This window comes from Chelmon rostratus, chromosome 19 (assembly GCF_017976325.1).
Source record: "Chelmon rostratus isolate fCheRos1 chromosome 19, fCheRos1.pri, whole genome shotgun sequence".
In the NCBI taxonomy this organism is placed as follows: Eukaryota; Metazoa; Chordata; class Actinopteri; order Chaetodontiformes; family Chaetodontidae; genus Chelmon; species Chelmon rostratus.
The window spans coordinates 11,521,220-11,536,502 of NC_055676.1; the positions used below are offsets into that span (position 1 = coordinate 11,521,220).

Sequence of the window (15,283 nt, forward strand, 5' to 3'; positions counted from 1 at the left end):
CAGAGAGTGGCTGGTGTACTGACGTCCGCCCCATCAAACAGTGACTCGCAGGCCCAAATTGCACCAATCAGGCTCTGGAGTGGAGCGGTGCTTTGAGTCCCTTAAATTGGTGGAATAACGAATCTACTTCCATGCGATACCTTAGATTTAAACTTTTGATGGGAAACTGTGAGAAACGAAACAGCGATGGTAGAAAAACAGCAGAAATATTTTTAAAAAAAACAGCCTGCAGTTGAGACCATGGATTGTTTTGCATCAAAGAATATACAGTAAGATTTATATAAGTGATTGTTAACAACAGCTTCAGTGATCTGATTCAGATTTTCTTAATAAAATGTAAATATTTGCATGCATACATCGACTCCTATTGATGTCCCTGAGGGCTCATTTTGCTGACAGAGAGCAGTCAATAATAACACATTTACATATTTGATTTTCACAGTAACAGAACAGTTGCTTCACGTGATGCCCAAATTCATTGTTGTCCATCATCGATGTCCGGTGAAAACCTTGTATCTCCAAAATGATGGTTACGTTGATTTTTTAAATTTGAAATAATACAAACAACACAAGATTGAAAACAAACACACATAAAGCAAGAAGACAAAAAACTGCCTTGTTATAAGACTGTTTTTGCAATGCACTTCAGTAAATGCTTATATCTGCACATGCATACATTAAATTTATACATAATGTATAAACACGTCTTCATACCTAAACCACTGAATAAACTGACAGTGACTCGCAAAATTGAGTATATGAAGGTTCCCAAAACGACTCATACAGCCGTCTGAGAATACCAGCAACAGGCATAACAGACCATCGTCTTCACGGTGTTAATACTGTAAAACAGTCACAGTTTGCTTTGGTTTAGGCAACAAATCTACTTGTTTACGTTTCAAGAAAAGATTATGGATTAAGATAAAATAAGTCTTCTGGGTGAAAGTCATGTGTTTGTTTAACCTATCCATCCAATCCCCTTTCCTCATTATGACGACTTTTTTGCTCTTTATGCTACGTCACCTGACTTCCTCCTTTACTGCCGTCATAATCATTACAACCACTAGAGGTCGCCACCTAACAATTGATGTAAATATGGGTTGTAATCACCTTCTTGCACAGACAGCTTTCTTTTTGGTGAGGACTGGCTGATATAAACACATATATACATACATATCCAGACATTTCATATACTTAACAAATGAGAACTTATACAACACTCTTTGTTGTTATAAATTAAACACAGAATCATTATGATAACATTATAATATACCTTTTCTTACCACTTTTTAAAACATAGACACTTCTTGGCCTTCCCATGTGATCATATGTCCCAGTAGAACCAGAGTATAATGTGCTTTGTGAATACAGTATATTTTTAATGGAGCAATTGATGATTCATGTTTCTCAAAAAAATCTTAACAGTTAACCAAACTCTCCTCCAGTTAACTGAAGTATTCAGAGGTTTTATACATCTTTACTCCAAACTAGTGTTCTCAGTGTTCATCATTGCAACTCCTGAGGAAAAACTGATGTGTTCCCTTGGATTAAGAGAACTCCCTTTCATCTTATTGAAACATTTAAAATGCTACTTGATTATCTGATAAATTCTCCGTCACACAGCTGCGTCTCTTAGCTCATTAAAAGTCGACAAGTCACAGCACAGCGATGCTTTGCTTCTGCCGTCTCACTTGCATCACTTTGACCAGCACCAAAAATCTGTGATTGAATGTTGTGCTCAACTTGAGTTATTGTGTTGTATCGGAGAAGGAGGCCATTTCTCCCCCCAGTGAACTCCAAATGCAGCTCCCTTTTCATCTGGGTAGCAACAATTTTCCCCTGCTTTCGTACAAAACGCTCCTGAGCAGGACAGTAATGTTGCTGATGTGGACTAAAGACTCAGTGAAAAGGTTTCATCCTTGGCTCAGTCTGTCTGTCTGTGTGTCTGTGTGTTAGTGTTTGTTTGTCCGTCTGTCACACAGCCAGCATGAATGCAAGTGAATCCTGCCAGCAGCAGAATTGCTGCAGGAAGCAAACACCACTGAGAGGCATCAGTCACGGCCAGAGCAGCGAGGATGCTGCACAGCTTGATGCTGAAATCAGTTGAGGTTTCTTTCTCCAAGAAATCTTTTTTCAGGACTTTACCTGATCCAACTAATGAGGACTTTTTTTAAAATGCATTTTCTGAAGGAGGTTTGGTTTTGTGTCATCAACTTACATTACAGCTTCCCCCATTTATTTGATAAATCACAAATGGGATTTATTGTTTATGTTGCGATCATGTCCGAAGCTGTCGTGTTGATTTCATACTCACACCCACCTTTCATCATCCAGATAAACCAGAAAATTTTCTGTCTGTGTGGTTTCACGTCTCGTAATATTGGGAGAGTGACGGCCTGAGCTGGATGTCGTCAGCGCCACTGTGTTTTTGTGCTCCTCTTGTGCTGAGTGTGTGCATTTTGCTGGTGTGGTCACATGATCGCTTGTGACAGGGGTCACGAGGGATCAAGTGGGGTCACGAGTAGCATCCTGACATCCTGCCAGTCTAATCACCTGTTTATTTTTTTAACAACCAGACTCAGATCCACACTGACCGAATGGAGAGAGAGCGAGAAAGAAAGTGAAAGTAAGAGGAGAGGTTGATTAAGGTTCAGCTTGATGATCATGATTGATCTCACGTTGGGATGTGCATCTTGTATTTAGCTTATTCAACCCTTTGATAGGCAGCAGACTATTCAGGCTGAATCTCACAAACTTGTGCTGTAAAGCCGAATGTACAAAACTTTCTTTAAAAGTCTGGTGGAGATCACAAACTTTCCAGATATGTCAGGAAATTAATATGGATTTGGAGGAAATGTGTGTAAAGGGACATCTTGGTGCAGCCATTATGGAGTTTGGGATGTAAACATGATTTAGCCTCAATTAAGAGCTGAAGCAAGAAGATACACAATATATTGTATATATCATACTGTCAGATAATGTAGATCAAGTTAACTTTCAAACTTTAAAGCTACTTAAAGTGGAAATTAAAATAAGATAAAGTATAACTTACTTATTATATAAATTAAGAATAAAAGAATCAAAAGGAGATGTAGAAATAAACTAATAGACAATAAAAAGGGATGCAAATTAAAATCAACTGTATATATGCATATTTTATTACAAAAAGAGTATAAAAAATAACATTGCCTTGAATATTGGAATTGCACATGTAAGGACACAGATAATAAAATACAGTGTTTGCCATTGCATATGTTAAACACGAAGCTTAAACATAAAAGTTAATACCATATATTAAGGGTTGAAGGATTTTTTTTAAATTCTTGCTGAAATCTAAACCCATTTGAAATAACATTTAATTTGCCAGGCACTTAAAAACATGGAGAAGTCCACTCAGTCGTTGAGTTCAGGGTAACAGGACTCCAGCAACACTATGTTAGTACAGCTTGTTGCTGCCCTCTTTTGGGAAGTGCTGGTACCTGCTTTTCTGTGCATTTCACTTGTATTTACGAGCCTTCACCACACAGAGGAGATAGATCCCAGCTGTAACAGTGGAGATCAGTGACAGTGATCCCACTTTAACTTTGCTCTGTTGTTCATTTCATCACTGGTTAGGACAATGGATTCCACCGAAGATCATGATTTTCTTTTAAATTACTACATTTAAATCACTCCTGCAGAATTTATCTTTTACGATTAGCCTCTCAATAATTTCAATGTCCACATTTTAATGTCTCTAATAGCTACAGCAGCCATCATGAGAGCACCACACGAGTGGTGTCATCACTTTGTTGGAATATGATCATTGCCTGATTACTGAAATATAAAATGTCAACTGAGGCTGGAGTATTGAGAGGATTTTTAGCTGATTTGTCACTAATGTTGCAGCTTGTAAGGCCACAGATACATTGCAGAAAAGTGCAGTGACCAGTTTATATTCAAACTAATATAAAATGATACAGCTATTCACTTTCTGCTCAAATACAACTTGCAGGAACTAAATGCAAATAGAGTCATTTGCAAAGCTGAACGATACAAAGAAATACTTTCACCTCACTTTAATTTGAATATGACAATATGTGGGGAAACACGTGGCTCACCCACTCATTTTTAATATCACACGTCACTCCGTGTTTCTGCATGGACAAAGTTCACGAGAGTTATAGTTAGAGGGCAAATGAGAGGAGCAACAGCATCAGGTCTGCTGTGTGTGTGCTGTGTAAGCATAAGAGTGTGTGTATGCGCTGTCAATACATGGAAGTCAATATTGACCAGAGCAACGTCTAGTTACAGATCTTTATGAGATATTACACACACACACACACACACACACACACAGAGAGAGAGAGAGAGAGAGAAAGTGGTATAAATATTGCCCCTGTAGCTCAAACACAGCAACCCCATCTTTAGAGTCACAACTTTATTAACATGACAAATAGTTTGAGTGTTTCAGGGTGTAGAATTTAAGCTTAAATATATTTTGTACCTGCTTGGGAGTAAAATACAGTAAAACACATTCTGGCCATCTTGACCTGTATGAATCGAGCCTCTACACTCCATGTTTGCTTCCAAGCTGGTTTTCTCCGTCAGAGTGACTCGTTGAATATTTTATCTCCGGCAGGTCGAAGGCGGATCAAGTTACGACAGGATGACTGACTGCAGGACAGGAGGGCTCAGGAGAACTGCAGGCCGGGCTCCACCCGCCCAGATACACACAGTAAGGAGGTGGTAATGAGATATTTAATAGCACAGATACAGGAGAGGGCATGTTTTATTGGGATCGGTGATGCTGCTGGGTGGAAGCTGGGTACTGTCACAATGTTTGTTGAGACAATATGTTGGAAGTATTGTACAAATCAATGTTAATGTTTGTCCATGCCTGCTGGATGTGTAAATAGGAAGTTCTTTGCTAACTGTTCACCATATCAACTTCATATATGCCATTGTTCTGTTAACATCTGGTGCATTGTTACTTTACTCTAGTGTTTGTCCTTCACTGTGTAGGGGGATGTGTGTGCGATGTGGGAACTTAAAACCTCCAGTGCACATCTAATAATCTAAACATCATGCCAGAACCAGTTATCCAAAACAAGCATGTTTAAAGAAACTATTCTTACCAGAAGGAGCGCATGAAGGTTAAAGCGAGTTATTCAAGAGGCAGTGCAGTCATTTTTCTGTCTCACCTGCCTTTCTCTAAACCTTCAGGTGCAGAAAACACACCTCATGTTCAGAGCTAGCCCCTCCCACTTCCTGCACACCTGCATATAAGCACACCTGTAGCATCAGCTGCACAGAGCCTGCTGTGTTCCTCTGGATCCCACTGCACCTCTTCCTGAAGAAACCTGGTGAGTTGGATGCTTTTTAAAGAAATTATTACTTTATTCTCAGCAATTGGATTGATTCGACTTGATGATTTAAATAATTTTCATTGACTCTGCTTTGCTCTTTTATTGATTAATTGTTGAGATTATGAAAAAATTAAATCATAATTATGATTGGAGGCAAAAGTTTTTACCTCTTCACTCAGTAGAATTAATGTTATCATTCACCGTCATTCAAAGTTGTCATCACACACAAAAAAAGGTGAAAGAGAGATGAAAGTCCATTTCCTGCTGAACAAAGTGCCTCCTTGTGTCACTGGAATTCATTTGGAATATTTTCACCATCATTTTCCCAAGCTCTATCTTTCATCTGAACAAGGACCGTCTGTGTCCTGCTGGGCCCTTTGTAGTGTTGTGGGAACGGTGCTGCAAGGATCAAGTGACAGGGAGACAGAGAGGTTCCCTTGGACGCTAATCTACAGAAACGCACAAAAGCAAGCTCTCTCTCTCTCTCTCTGTCTCTCACACACACACACACACACACACACACACACACACACACACACACACACACACAGACAAAGATACACTGTCCTGAACATTTGACATCCATACACCAGCCAGTCACGCTTGTAGACCAGAAAGTAATGTGAAAGCACCTGTTAAATTTCACATTAAATGAGGCTAAAAAAGTAGAAGAGCAACATTGCTGAAAAATGTTCTTTGCACAACAATTTAAAAACATTTATTCACGTTTTCACTCGTCTAAACCTTTAGGAAGGCTTCGGTTTTTTGGAGCCTGCTGAGTTTTAGTTTCTCCTTGAATTCAAAATGCATCTTATTATCATAGTAATAGACTACAGGAGAGTGTTCTCCGTCCTCCGTCCCAGTGAGAGGCTCTTCTTCCACCCAGGGTTGAGCCGTGCTCATTTACATTTTGATTTTACACTGACTTGAGGTGGTTGTATTTGAATGGAGCAGAGATGGACAGACTGAAGAGGCTCTGACCATAAAGTCGGTCGTCTCTTCGATGCAGACTGTTAGTTTGAAAAGCCACTAGCCGGGCATACGTACGCTCATTTAAAGACTCCTTTTATCATTTTCAGTGGGCGTCCAGTGGTCTTGACTATGAGGCCCTACTTGTAAGTCTGGCCAAATGCTAGAATAAAACATATTTGGTTAAGCGCCACAGAAGAGCTGTTCTACAGCCCGATCTCATGTAACACTACTTTAAATGACTGCACCAGGTCAAACAGAAGCATCTGAAGTGATGCATTTTCTGTATGACATATGTAATCTGAGCATCCATCCACTCTGTCTTCAGAGAGATGAACCCTCAGGAGCCGTGATGGACGTAACGCATGTGATTGTTCTGCCTCTCTCTTCACGTCTCGCCTCCATTTTGTCTTTAAGTTCGCCAACACAGCCATCGTTTAATACCAAGTCCCTTGCTCTTTGTGTCCTCCGCCCTCACAGCCACCCATCATGAACTCCAGCATGTCAGTGAGGAGTTACTCCATGAGCCGTCAGCCCTCCTTTTCCAGCCGTTCTCTGATGGACACCGGCCGCGCTCGGTCCCGTGCTTCGGTGTCCTTCGCCACCGGAGGCCCGCTGAGCCGCTCGGCCTCTATCAGCCAGGACCTCAACGGGCCGATAAGCCTGCAGCTTAATGGACTGCACGGCAACAGCACCAACGATAAGGAAGCCATGCAGAATCTCAACAACCGTCTGGCCAACTACCTGGACAAGGTCTGATAGACGACACAGTACCGCACTGTTAAGCTGCTGGTCGGCAGCCAAATGGGTGATGACTCTCATCCCCGCCATGCAGACAAGGAAATGATTCTGTCAGCAGCAAGCTGGGATACTTTGATTATTATACTGCTTCTTTTCTTTTTTCCCCCTCCAGGTGCGATCACTGGAGCGCTCCAACGCTGACCTGGAGATGAAGATCAAGCAGCTGATGCTCGACCGCATTCCCAAAGGTCATGACCTCGACTCCATGATGGCCCAAGCTCATGCTGTTGAGCAAGAGGTAGACCACACGGGGACAGCCGCACCATGTATAAAGACAGGCACACTCAGTCACTTGGAGTTTTGCACTGCAGGAGTCAGTCAACAAAGCTCAAGGCTATAAGAGCTTTGGTCATTTTACATAGACAAAACGTTCATGCAAACATTGACACGTCACGTCTTCCAGCAGCAGCTGCGTCAGTAGAGTAGAGGCAGAATTTGACTCACACTTGCTCTTTGAGTTAACTTGTACCAAACAGAGCCCAAGTGAAGTTAATGATTATTTTGGCTATTTTAACTAAACAGAAAAAAGTTACAGTTTAATGAAGCTGGAATGTGTTATCTCATCCAGGATTCAAATTCTGTCTTTTGCAACCACTAAGCGTATAAGTATAGACACAGGAACGTGGTACATGAAGCACCGAATGTTGAAGAACCTGTTAATGTAGTAGAAGGCAGTGTGAAGACTGGCTGTAATGAAGGATGCAAATGACTGTAACATAACGTGTTAATGTTTGTCAGGTGAGGAAGAAGACCTTGGAAAATGCTCGTCTCATGTTAGAGATCGATAACGCTAAACTGGCTGCTGATGACTTCAGAATCAAGTGAGTGATTAGTGATTACAGTATGAAGATGACAAACTGAAACTAGACTAATTGAGCCCTTTAGAGTTTAATCCATGTCTTTAATTAAGGTTTTACCCCATCAGCTTCATGCAATAGCAATCCATCATCAATCTGCACATATATCTCAGCTTTAAATGTCTTTGCAACTTTATGAGGCACCTTCTACTGCAGCTAAAAAAATGAAGTAAATAAGCACCAAGTGTGTGTTTTTCTGGACTTGACCAGGTGGGAGACTGAGCTGGTGATGTGTCAGTCTGTGGAGCGAGACTGTGTCGCTCTGAAAAAGGCCAAGACCGACCACGAGCAGATCATCGCCTCTCTGAGGGGAGATCTGGATAGCCTGAAAGAGGAACTTTACTTCCTCAAGAAAAACCATGAGGAGGTTTGTTACCTCCATCTGTTTGTGCTCGTTTTTTGTCCCTTCTCTCCTTCGCCCGCATGCGTGTTGGTATGCAGGTCTTTTAACACTGTTTTATCACATTTACTTTGCCTTCTCCATTACTTGACATTTGCTTCGTTTTGGTTTCATTTTGGCCCGCTCTCCTCTTCTCCAACCTGCCCTCAGAAACAACAAGTTGTTTGATATCGGACTGACCCAATTTGGTGGACTCAAGAGGTCTTTTCAGAGGCTAAGCTGCAGAAAAAAACATGTAGGGAGGGGGGAGGATGATCGTGGTGGTCCTCTGGTTACTAGAGACAAAAGGAGCTGGTAGATCTAGTTTCCCAAACCTGCTCTTTCAGCCCAATCAGCTGATCGGAGGTGTCCGGACTACGGTCCTCTGGGAGGATGAGAAACTAAGATAAAATATTTCTCTGTCGCCAAAGGAAGGATTGATCTCCTACTTACTGAAACAACATGTGAACAAGGATCCACGGATCCAATTCATTTAAGATATTTGAGGCTACTCACAGAAAACAACAAAAATTTGGTGCAGAGTTTAGATTTGGTGTTGGTCAGTTAAGGTTTCAGGGCCACAATTTTACACTCAAATCGTGACCTGCTGCAGAGGTTGAGGCACATTTCACCAAATGAAACAGGAGAATTTGGTTTCGTAATAGATCGTGGCACATGTACCAAATGTGCATGCGTATTACCTATGTATATTTATCTTACATTTGCATGTTTCTCTTATTTGACGTCATAGAAAGGTTTTTCTCCTGCCTGGAGTGAGGAAAGTGATGCGATGGTGGTTGGTCCCTTTAAACTGGCTCATAAGAAAAGCAGCATCTCTTAGGGTTTGCTGGGAAACTGGATAACACTGTTTTCTCTCATGATTCCACTTCCTGGGCGAGGATAAAACCACTGTGCATAAATATGAATATATATCAAGATTAGATTAGATTCAAACAAACGGGACAGAGCACAATGTCACAGAGAAACGAGAGTGAAAGAGATCCAGCTAGCATGCATGAGTAGAGAGCAGGCGAATAGGTTGTCTGGGTGTGTGTGTGTTCACTAAAAAGCCACGGGTAAGGTGAGCTCTGCCTCATCAACTATTGATGGAGAACATCTAAATTATGAAGATGGCCTCACATCTTCTCTGCCACCCTGCAGTGTAGTATTCCTGGCTCTATTTATCGGACATACACACAAGTCCATTCACACAAACGTGCAACTTTACAACAATTCATTTAGCGACGACACGGTGCAACCATAAGTATTTGGTAATTCTGCCCCTGTAGGAACTGGAGCAGATGAAGTCTCGCATTGCCAGAGATGAGGTGAACGTGGAGGTGGACTCTGGTGCCAGCGGGCCGGAGCTGGGCACCATTCTGTCTGACCTGCGTTCCCAGTACGAGGGGATCGTCAAGAAGAACAAGGAGCAAGCAGAGCAGTGGTACCGCAAGAAGGTGTGGGGAGAAACTGCCACGTCTTTCCTCTATCAACTGATTCATTGAAATTGAAGGGCAGCTAATGATTATGTTTTATTAGCAAGTAATCTATCATTTTTTCAACTAAGCGTTTAATTGTTTAGTGTTTGATATGTCTTAAAACAGGGAAAGGTGTTCAACACGACCTCCAAAGACTCACAGTGAAGTCTTGAAATGTCCCCAAACGAAAGAAAAACAGCAAATCCTCACATTTGAGAAGCTCAAACAAGAGAATGTTTGCAATTTTTCAGTTTTTGTTTGAAAAATTCCTGAAATTATGAATCAATTATCAAAATAATTGGTGATTTATTCTTTTATATTTAACTGATCAATTTAGTATAATCATGTCTACATTAAAATATATTGCCAATTACACCTGTCAGGCTAATTCTGTTGTATCAAAGTCATCAAATGGCCCAAACAAAGTTAGAATATTATTACTATAATAATTATAGTAATTATATATAATTACTGTATTCAGTTGAGAAATGAAAGAGTAATTGAGGGGAAACACACAATCATTAAATCAATTTCATTGTGTGCATTCCTGTTCATTTTTTGTGTCCAGCTGGAGACGGTGCAGACCGAGGTGAAGGAGAGCAACGAGGCTCTGAGAGGAGCTCAGGGCGAGCTGATCGAGAGGCAGCGCTTCCTGCAGACCCTGGAGGTGGAGCTGGAGAGTCTGCACAAGCAGGTGAGCTGCAGCACCTGAGGAGTGAGGTGGCAAGTGGAGCGAAACGATAACACAGACACACAAAAAGACACCAGAGGAAGATTTTATTCTGCATGCAGCGAGATTAAATTTGGTGGAAGAGATTATCAGAGGTGTTCCTGTATCCACATAGTGAGGTTTCGTAGCTTTGAAAGTAGAAAACTGAAAAAATGTGCTTGTGGTGCCAGGAGGGACTTACTTAATTGCTGACTAAGCCTGACATGGTCGTGTTTTGGTTCAAAAATAACCGTGCGAGTGATGTTTCTGCATTTAGAGCTGTGCAAACAACATCTAATGCACATAAAGCTGTGCAAACACCACAACCATGATTTTACATTACGGTTGTGAGTATTACCTTTTCACAAAGCCACAGTGAGTTATTGTGTTGTGTTAAAGGCAGGCTGGTTTTATCTGAGACTTGTCGAATGACCACAAAGAAAATCCTCACAGAGCTTCAGATTCGGTCTCAGTTAGACCAGTTTTTGGATTTGCGCACGTGTCCGTGCTGCTGCATCGTTTGTCTGGGAAAGAGCTGGGAAAAATCTTTTTTGCTTTTTCTCTCCAGTGTTGACAGTAAACATGTTCTCCCATGCTGGTAAGTCTTGCAAGAATTTACAGGATCCAGTTGCTGGTTGGAGGAGTAATCCTGTCTGAGCAGTGAATGTTTGTTTTGGATGCCAGGGCTTTGTCAGTTTGCAGGTATTTGTTGATAACGGTTTGGGAAGTAATTTCAGAATCAGGAGACACAGAGGTTTGATTTCCACTGGCAAATAAATTGTGAGGAAATGTGAGGAGGTTGAAAAGCCAGAGCTTCTAATACCAGCCAACCTGAAGCATTACATTACTGTAAGCAGGCTACAGTCAGTAATACAGTCTGTATAGATACTGTGACGATGGGTAAACGTTTGTAATCACAGAATTATGAGTGTCCCAGGTCTGCAGTCTTTTAACTGATAAGCTGATATGATCGTGGGCGACATTCAAGCACGCAGTGGTGATATTAAACCCAGGTGTGCCGAAAAAGAAGGTCAGCTCTCTTCTTATTTTCCTCTCCTCTCCTCAGATAGCAGCGCTGGAAGGTAACCTGGGTGAGACGGGTCAGAAGTACTCTGCCGAGATGGAGCGGCTGCAGGCCACCCTGAGCCAGCTCGAGGACGACCTGTCCCAGCTCAGGCTGGACATGCAGCGCACCAAGACCGACTACGAGCAGCTCCTCCGCATCAAGCAGAACCTGGAAATGGAGATTGCCACCTACAGGCGCCTGCTGGAGGGAGAAGAGACGTGAGTTTTCACCAGGATCATGAGGAGATGGGAAAATTAATGCATCAGAAAAATTATGGTTAAATACAATATAAGTGAGCCCATAATTCCTATCGGTAAGAGTAAGTTAAATATCTGGGAATGCTGGAATGCCACTAAAAAGTGGCTCCACTTTGATGGAGCAAGAACCAGTCAAACAATCATACAGATTTTGAACAAACCGCACGTTATTCAAACTCATTTGGAAGAGAAAACAGAGGCAGAATGTTAAACTACACATTAAAAAAACCCATCACAGTTTACAGGACAAATTGTTAGACTACCATACTTATCAGTTTTGTTTGCAGTGAGGCAGAACATGCTCAATTTTGGTTTTACCTGCAAAGTGGTTTCGACAGCCTGGTTACACTGCTGGCTTGTTTATCTGACAGTCTGGCTGCTTGTGTTTCTTAAGGCGTGTTGACGTCGTCTCAGAAAAACAGCTTTTAGCGTTCGCCTCCTCCAGTATTGTGATGTGTGTTGCAACAGCTCAGCACGGCTTTCAGCGGTGCATCTACCACAGCAGGGGTGCGCCATAGCCAAACCTGTCAACTCTGGGATTTGAAAATAAGGGAAATTTTCCAGCGTCTCGCCCTAGGCTTTCCCACCACCCTTACCGCTGTTCACACGCCCCTAACATTTAGAAAAGGCTGCACACAGTGAATCCTAAAATCATCAAAAGGCAGCCACTTGTTTTAAAATGTAGGTCCTGCATTAAGTAAGTGACTACAGTCAGGTGGTCAGAATCAGATGCCTGGTTGAGCGTGAACATCCCTGCATCATATAGATGAAAACACAAAAGGGCATATAAATTCAGTTTATTTATTACCCCATCATGCTTCACTGTTTTGCATTGTGTTCCTGAATGTCACCTGTTATGTTAGTAAGAATATTCTTGCCATAACCAAGAGAAATGATGGGAAATGCTGCAAAAATGACCCAGGTTGTCATGAACCATAATTTCTCTTCAGGTTTCTGCTTTTTTTTCATCACCTTTCATTATTTAAATTGGACTTAGATGCGAGTTAGAGATGAGAAAATTAATACTACTCTCATATCTGTCCGCGAGGCTATCATCTTAGCTTAGCATACAGTCTAGAAGCAGGGGGAAACAGCAACTTGGATCAATCAAAACCTGTGTAAAACCACAACTTGTTTCATTTCGCTTAACTTTTTGTACTGATGAGACATAACTTGTTAAGTGATGAGCCCTTGAGCTGCTAGTAGGTCGATTTTGTTACCCTTCGACTGAGCCAAGCTAGCTGTTTCCCCCCTGTTTATGCTAAGCTAAGCTAACCTGCTCCTGACTCCAGCTATATATTAACCACAGACACGAGAATTGAATAAATCTTCCCATCTAGCTCTCAAGGGAAGCGAATAGGTGTATTTCCCAAAATGCTGAACAGCTCCTTTAAATGTATTCCTCTTGTTTTAAACTCAAGCGTAACATGTTTCCTTTCTGCCCCTCAGAGTCAAGGAAGTTCCTCCTCCACCAAAAAGTGAGTACTTGGCTTTTGATTTGTGACTGATAAAAGAAAGTGAAGTCAGTACTTGAATGTACAGAATAACAGAACATCCAAGCACAGAATTATGTAATAACTCATTAGCGACGAGTGATTCATTCATCTTGAATGCCTCTTATCCCAACCTGAGGCCCACGTCAGGGAGGTAAAGAGTGACAAAAGCTGTAATGATGAAAGAGATAATTTGAGCAAACTGTTCACAAATGTTTATTCAACCTTACGTGGATTTGGATGTGAAGCCGCGACAGCATCGCAGCGGGGCCGACACACAGACACATCACACACACCCAAGAGGCCCAGGACTAATGATTGTTTTATGAACCTCAAAACAATGCAAAAACCGCTGACAGCTCAGCTCCGATAGCAACAGATGTGGGCGTGAAAACATTTATCCCGCTGTCGCAACCGTGTCGTTATCTGATTGAGTCACGCTGCTGGATCAACAAGCTGTTTTTAAAACACAGACTCAAAGACAGTGAAGTTGAAGTCCAGCATCCAGAAGCTATCGAGACATGACATCTTATTTGATGCAGTTCATAGACATCAAACTGCATCAGGAGAGATGAAACAGACCTGCAGGCCGTGCACGCTAATGAACAGATGATTCAAATTACAGAGGAGTATTAAGGAGATTAAAATGTCTAATGCTAATCTTCCTTTTTATTAATCTCACGGTTTCTCTTTTCTCTTCTCCTCCTCTCATTTCTTCCACCTCACGTCATCTCATCTCTGCCATTCACATTTTATTTAACATCATGTCACATGATCCTCCCACTTTTTTCTTCTTCTCTTCCCTTCCATCTCATCCTGCATCACCTCTTTTCATCGCAGCTTACTTTCTCACCAGCGTAAATCTCATGCGACCCCACTCAAACTCATCTCTTTTCTAGTTTCATTCCCTTTGTTCACCTCTCCTCTTCCCTCGCTTCCCTTCTCATCCCATTTCATTTAACCTCATCTCTTTCTGTGCAGAGGAGCCTGACGTTCGCACCAGGAAGATTGTGAAGGTGGTGACCCAGACGATGGTCAACGGCAAAGTGGTGGACGAGTCCAGCGAGGTGGAGCAGATCGAGGAGACCAAGAAATAAGAATTGAAAACAGAGAGTGGGATTTCCAAAGAGAGAGAAAAGAAATTAAAAGATTAGTGTCAGCATCTTACACATGAGCTGTGGATCATCATTTGGGGCATCTTCTATTTGGGGGGGCGTTGCTTGACTATGTTTGTGTTTTCAGAGAAATGTTTTCTCACAGCTGACCTGTCAGCTCTGCTGTGATCAGCTGTTTGGTTCTGGAGAAAACGCAGCAAACATGTGTCCAGTACTGCTGTAGCTGTGCATGCTTACTTTGAAAAGAGGTGTGTGTGTGTGAGTGTGTGTTTGTGTGAGGCCAACAGACTAACCGCCTTCATACTGTTTTACTAATGAAATGTTTTGTAGTTACACCACATATTTATTTCTTAGTGTGGATAAGTTTACTTTAGTAAATGCAATATATACTTTTACTCCATTTACAAAAATATCATTTAAGTGTATTGGTTTCGTGTTTGTACTCTGTCTAAATAAAGTTTCTTTAATCCATCGGATGTCTTCTCGTTGTTCTCCTCTGTCCTTGTATCTTGTGTGGTGCCAGAACAGTGACCTGTAAAAGGAAATGTTGTGATTAAACCACTTAAAATTGTACTTGCACTGAAAAATAAAACTTTTTCATTATTTTATTGTTAATGCTACACATAGAAATCATAAACAGTGAATATGAGGTCACACTTAGAAGAGAATTTTAAACTCACATCAAATAGTTTTCACTTTTTCACAACCAACTTCTAACTATTTACGATACACATTTTGAATTTTGCAGTGCTATAGTAGTCTACATAAGTTACACATTATTTCTTTACATCTTCTGAAGGTTTGGGATGTT

General features: G+C 41.5%; 1 protein-coding gene across 1 annotated transcript; it reads left to right on the forward strand.

Moving 5' to 3' along the window:
* Positions 1–5,298: 5,298 nt before the first annotated feature.
* si:ch211-243g18.2 (uncharacterized protein LOC559906 homolog) lies at positions 5,299–14,937 on the forward strand. Its single transcript, XM_041960346.1, has 10 exons — positions 5,299–5,345; positions 6,798–7,070; positions 7,231–7,356; positions 7,857–7,939; positions 8,186–8,342; positions 9,644–9,811; positions 10,401–10,526; positions 11,608–11,825; positions 13,314–13,342; positions 14,339–14,937. Exons 2-10 carry the CDS (start codon positions 6,807–6,809, stop codon positions 14,452–14,454), a joined length of 1,287 nt encoding a protein of 428 aa, XP_041816280.1. The 5' UTR covers positions 5,299–5,345; positions 6,798–6,806; the 3' UTR covers positions 14,455–14,937.
* The last annotated feature ends 346 nt before the right edge of the window (positions 14,938–15,283 follow it).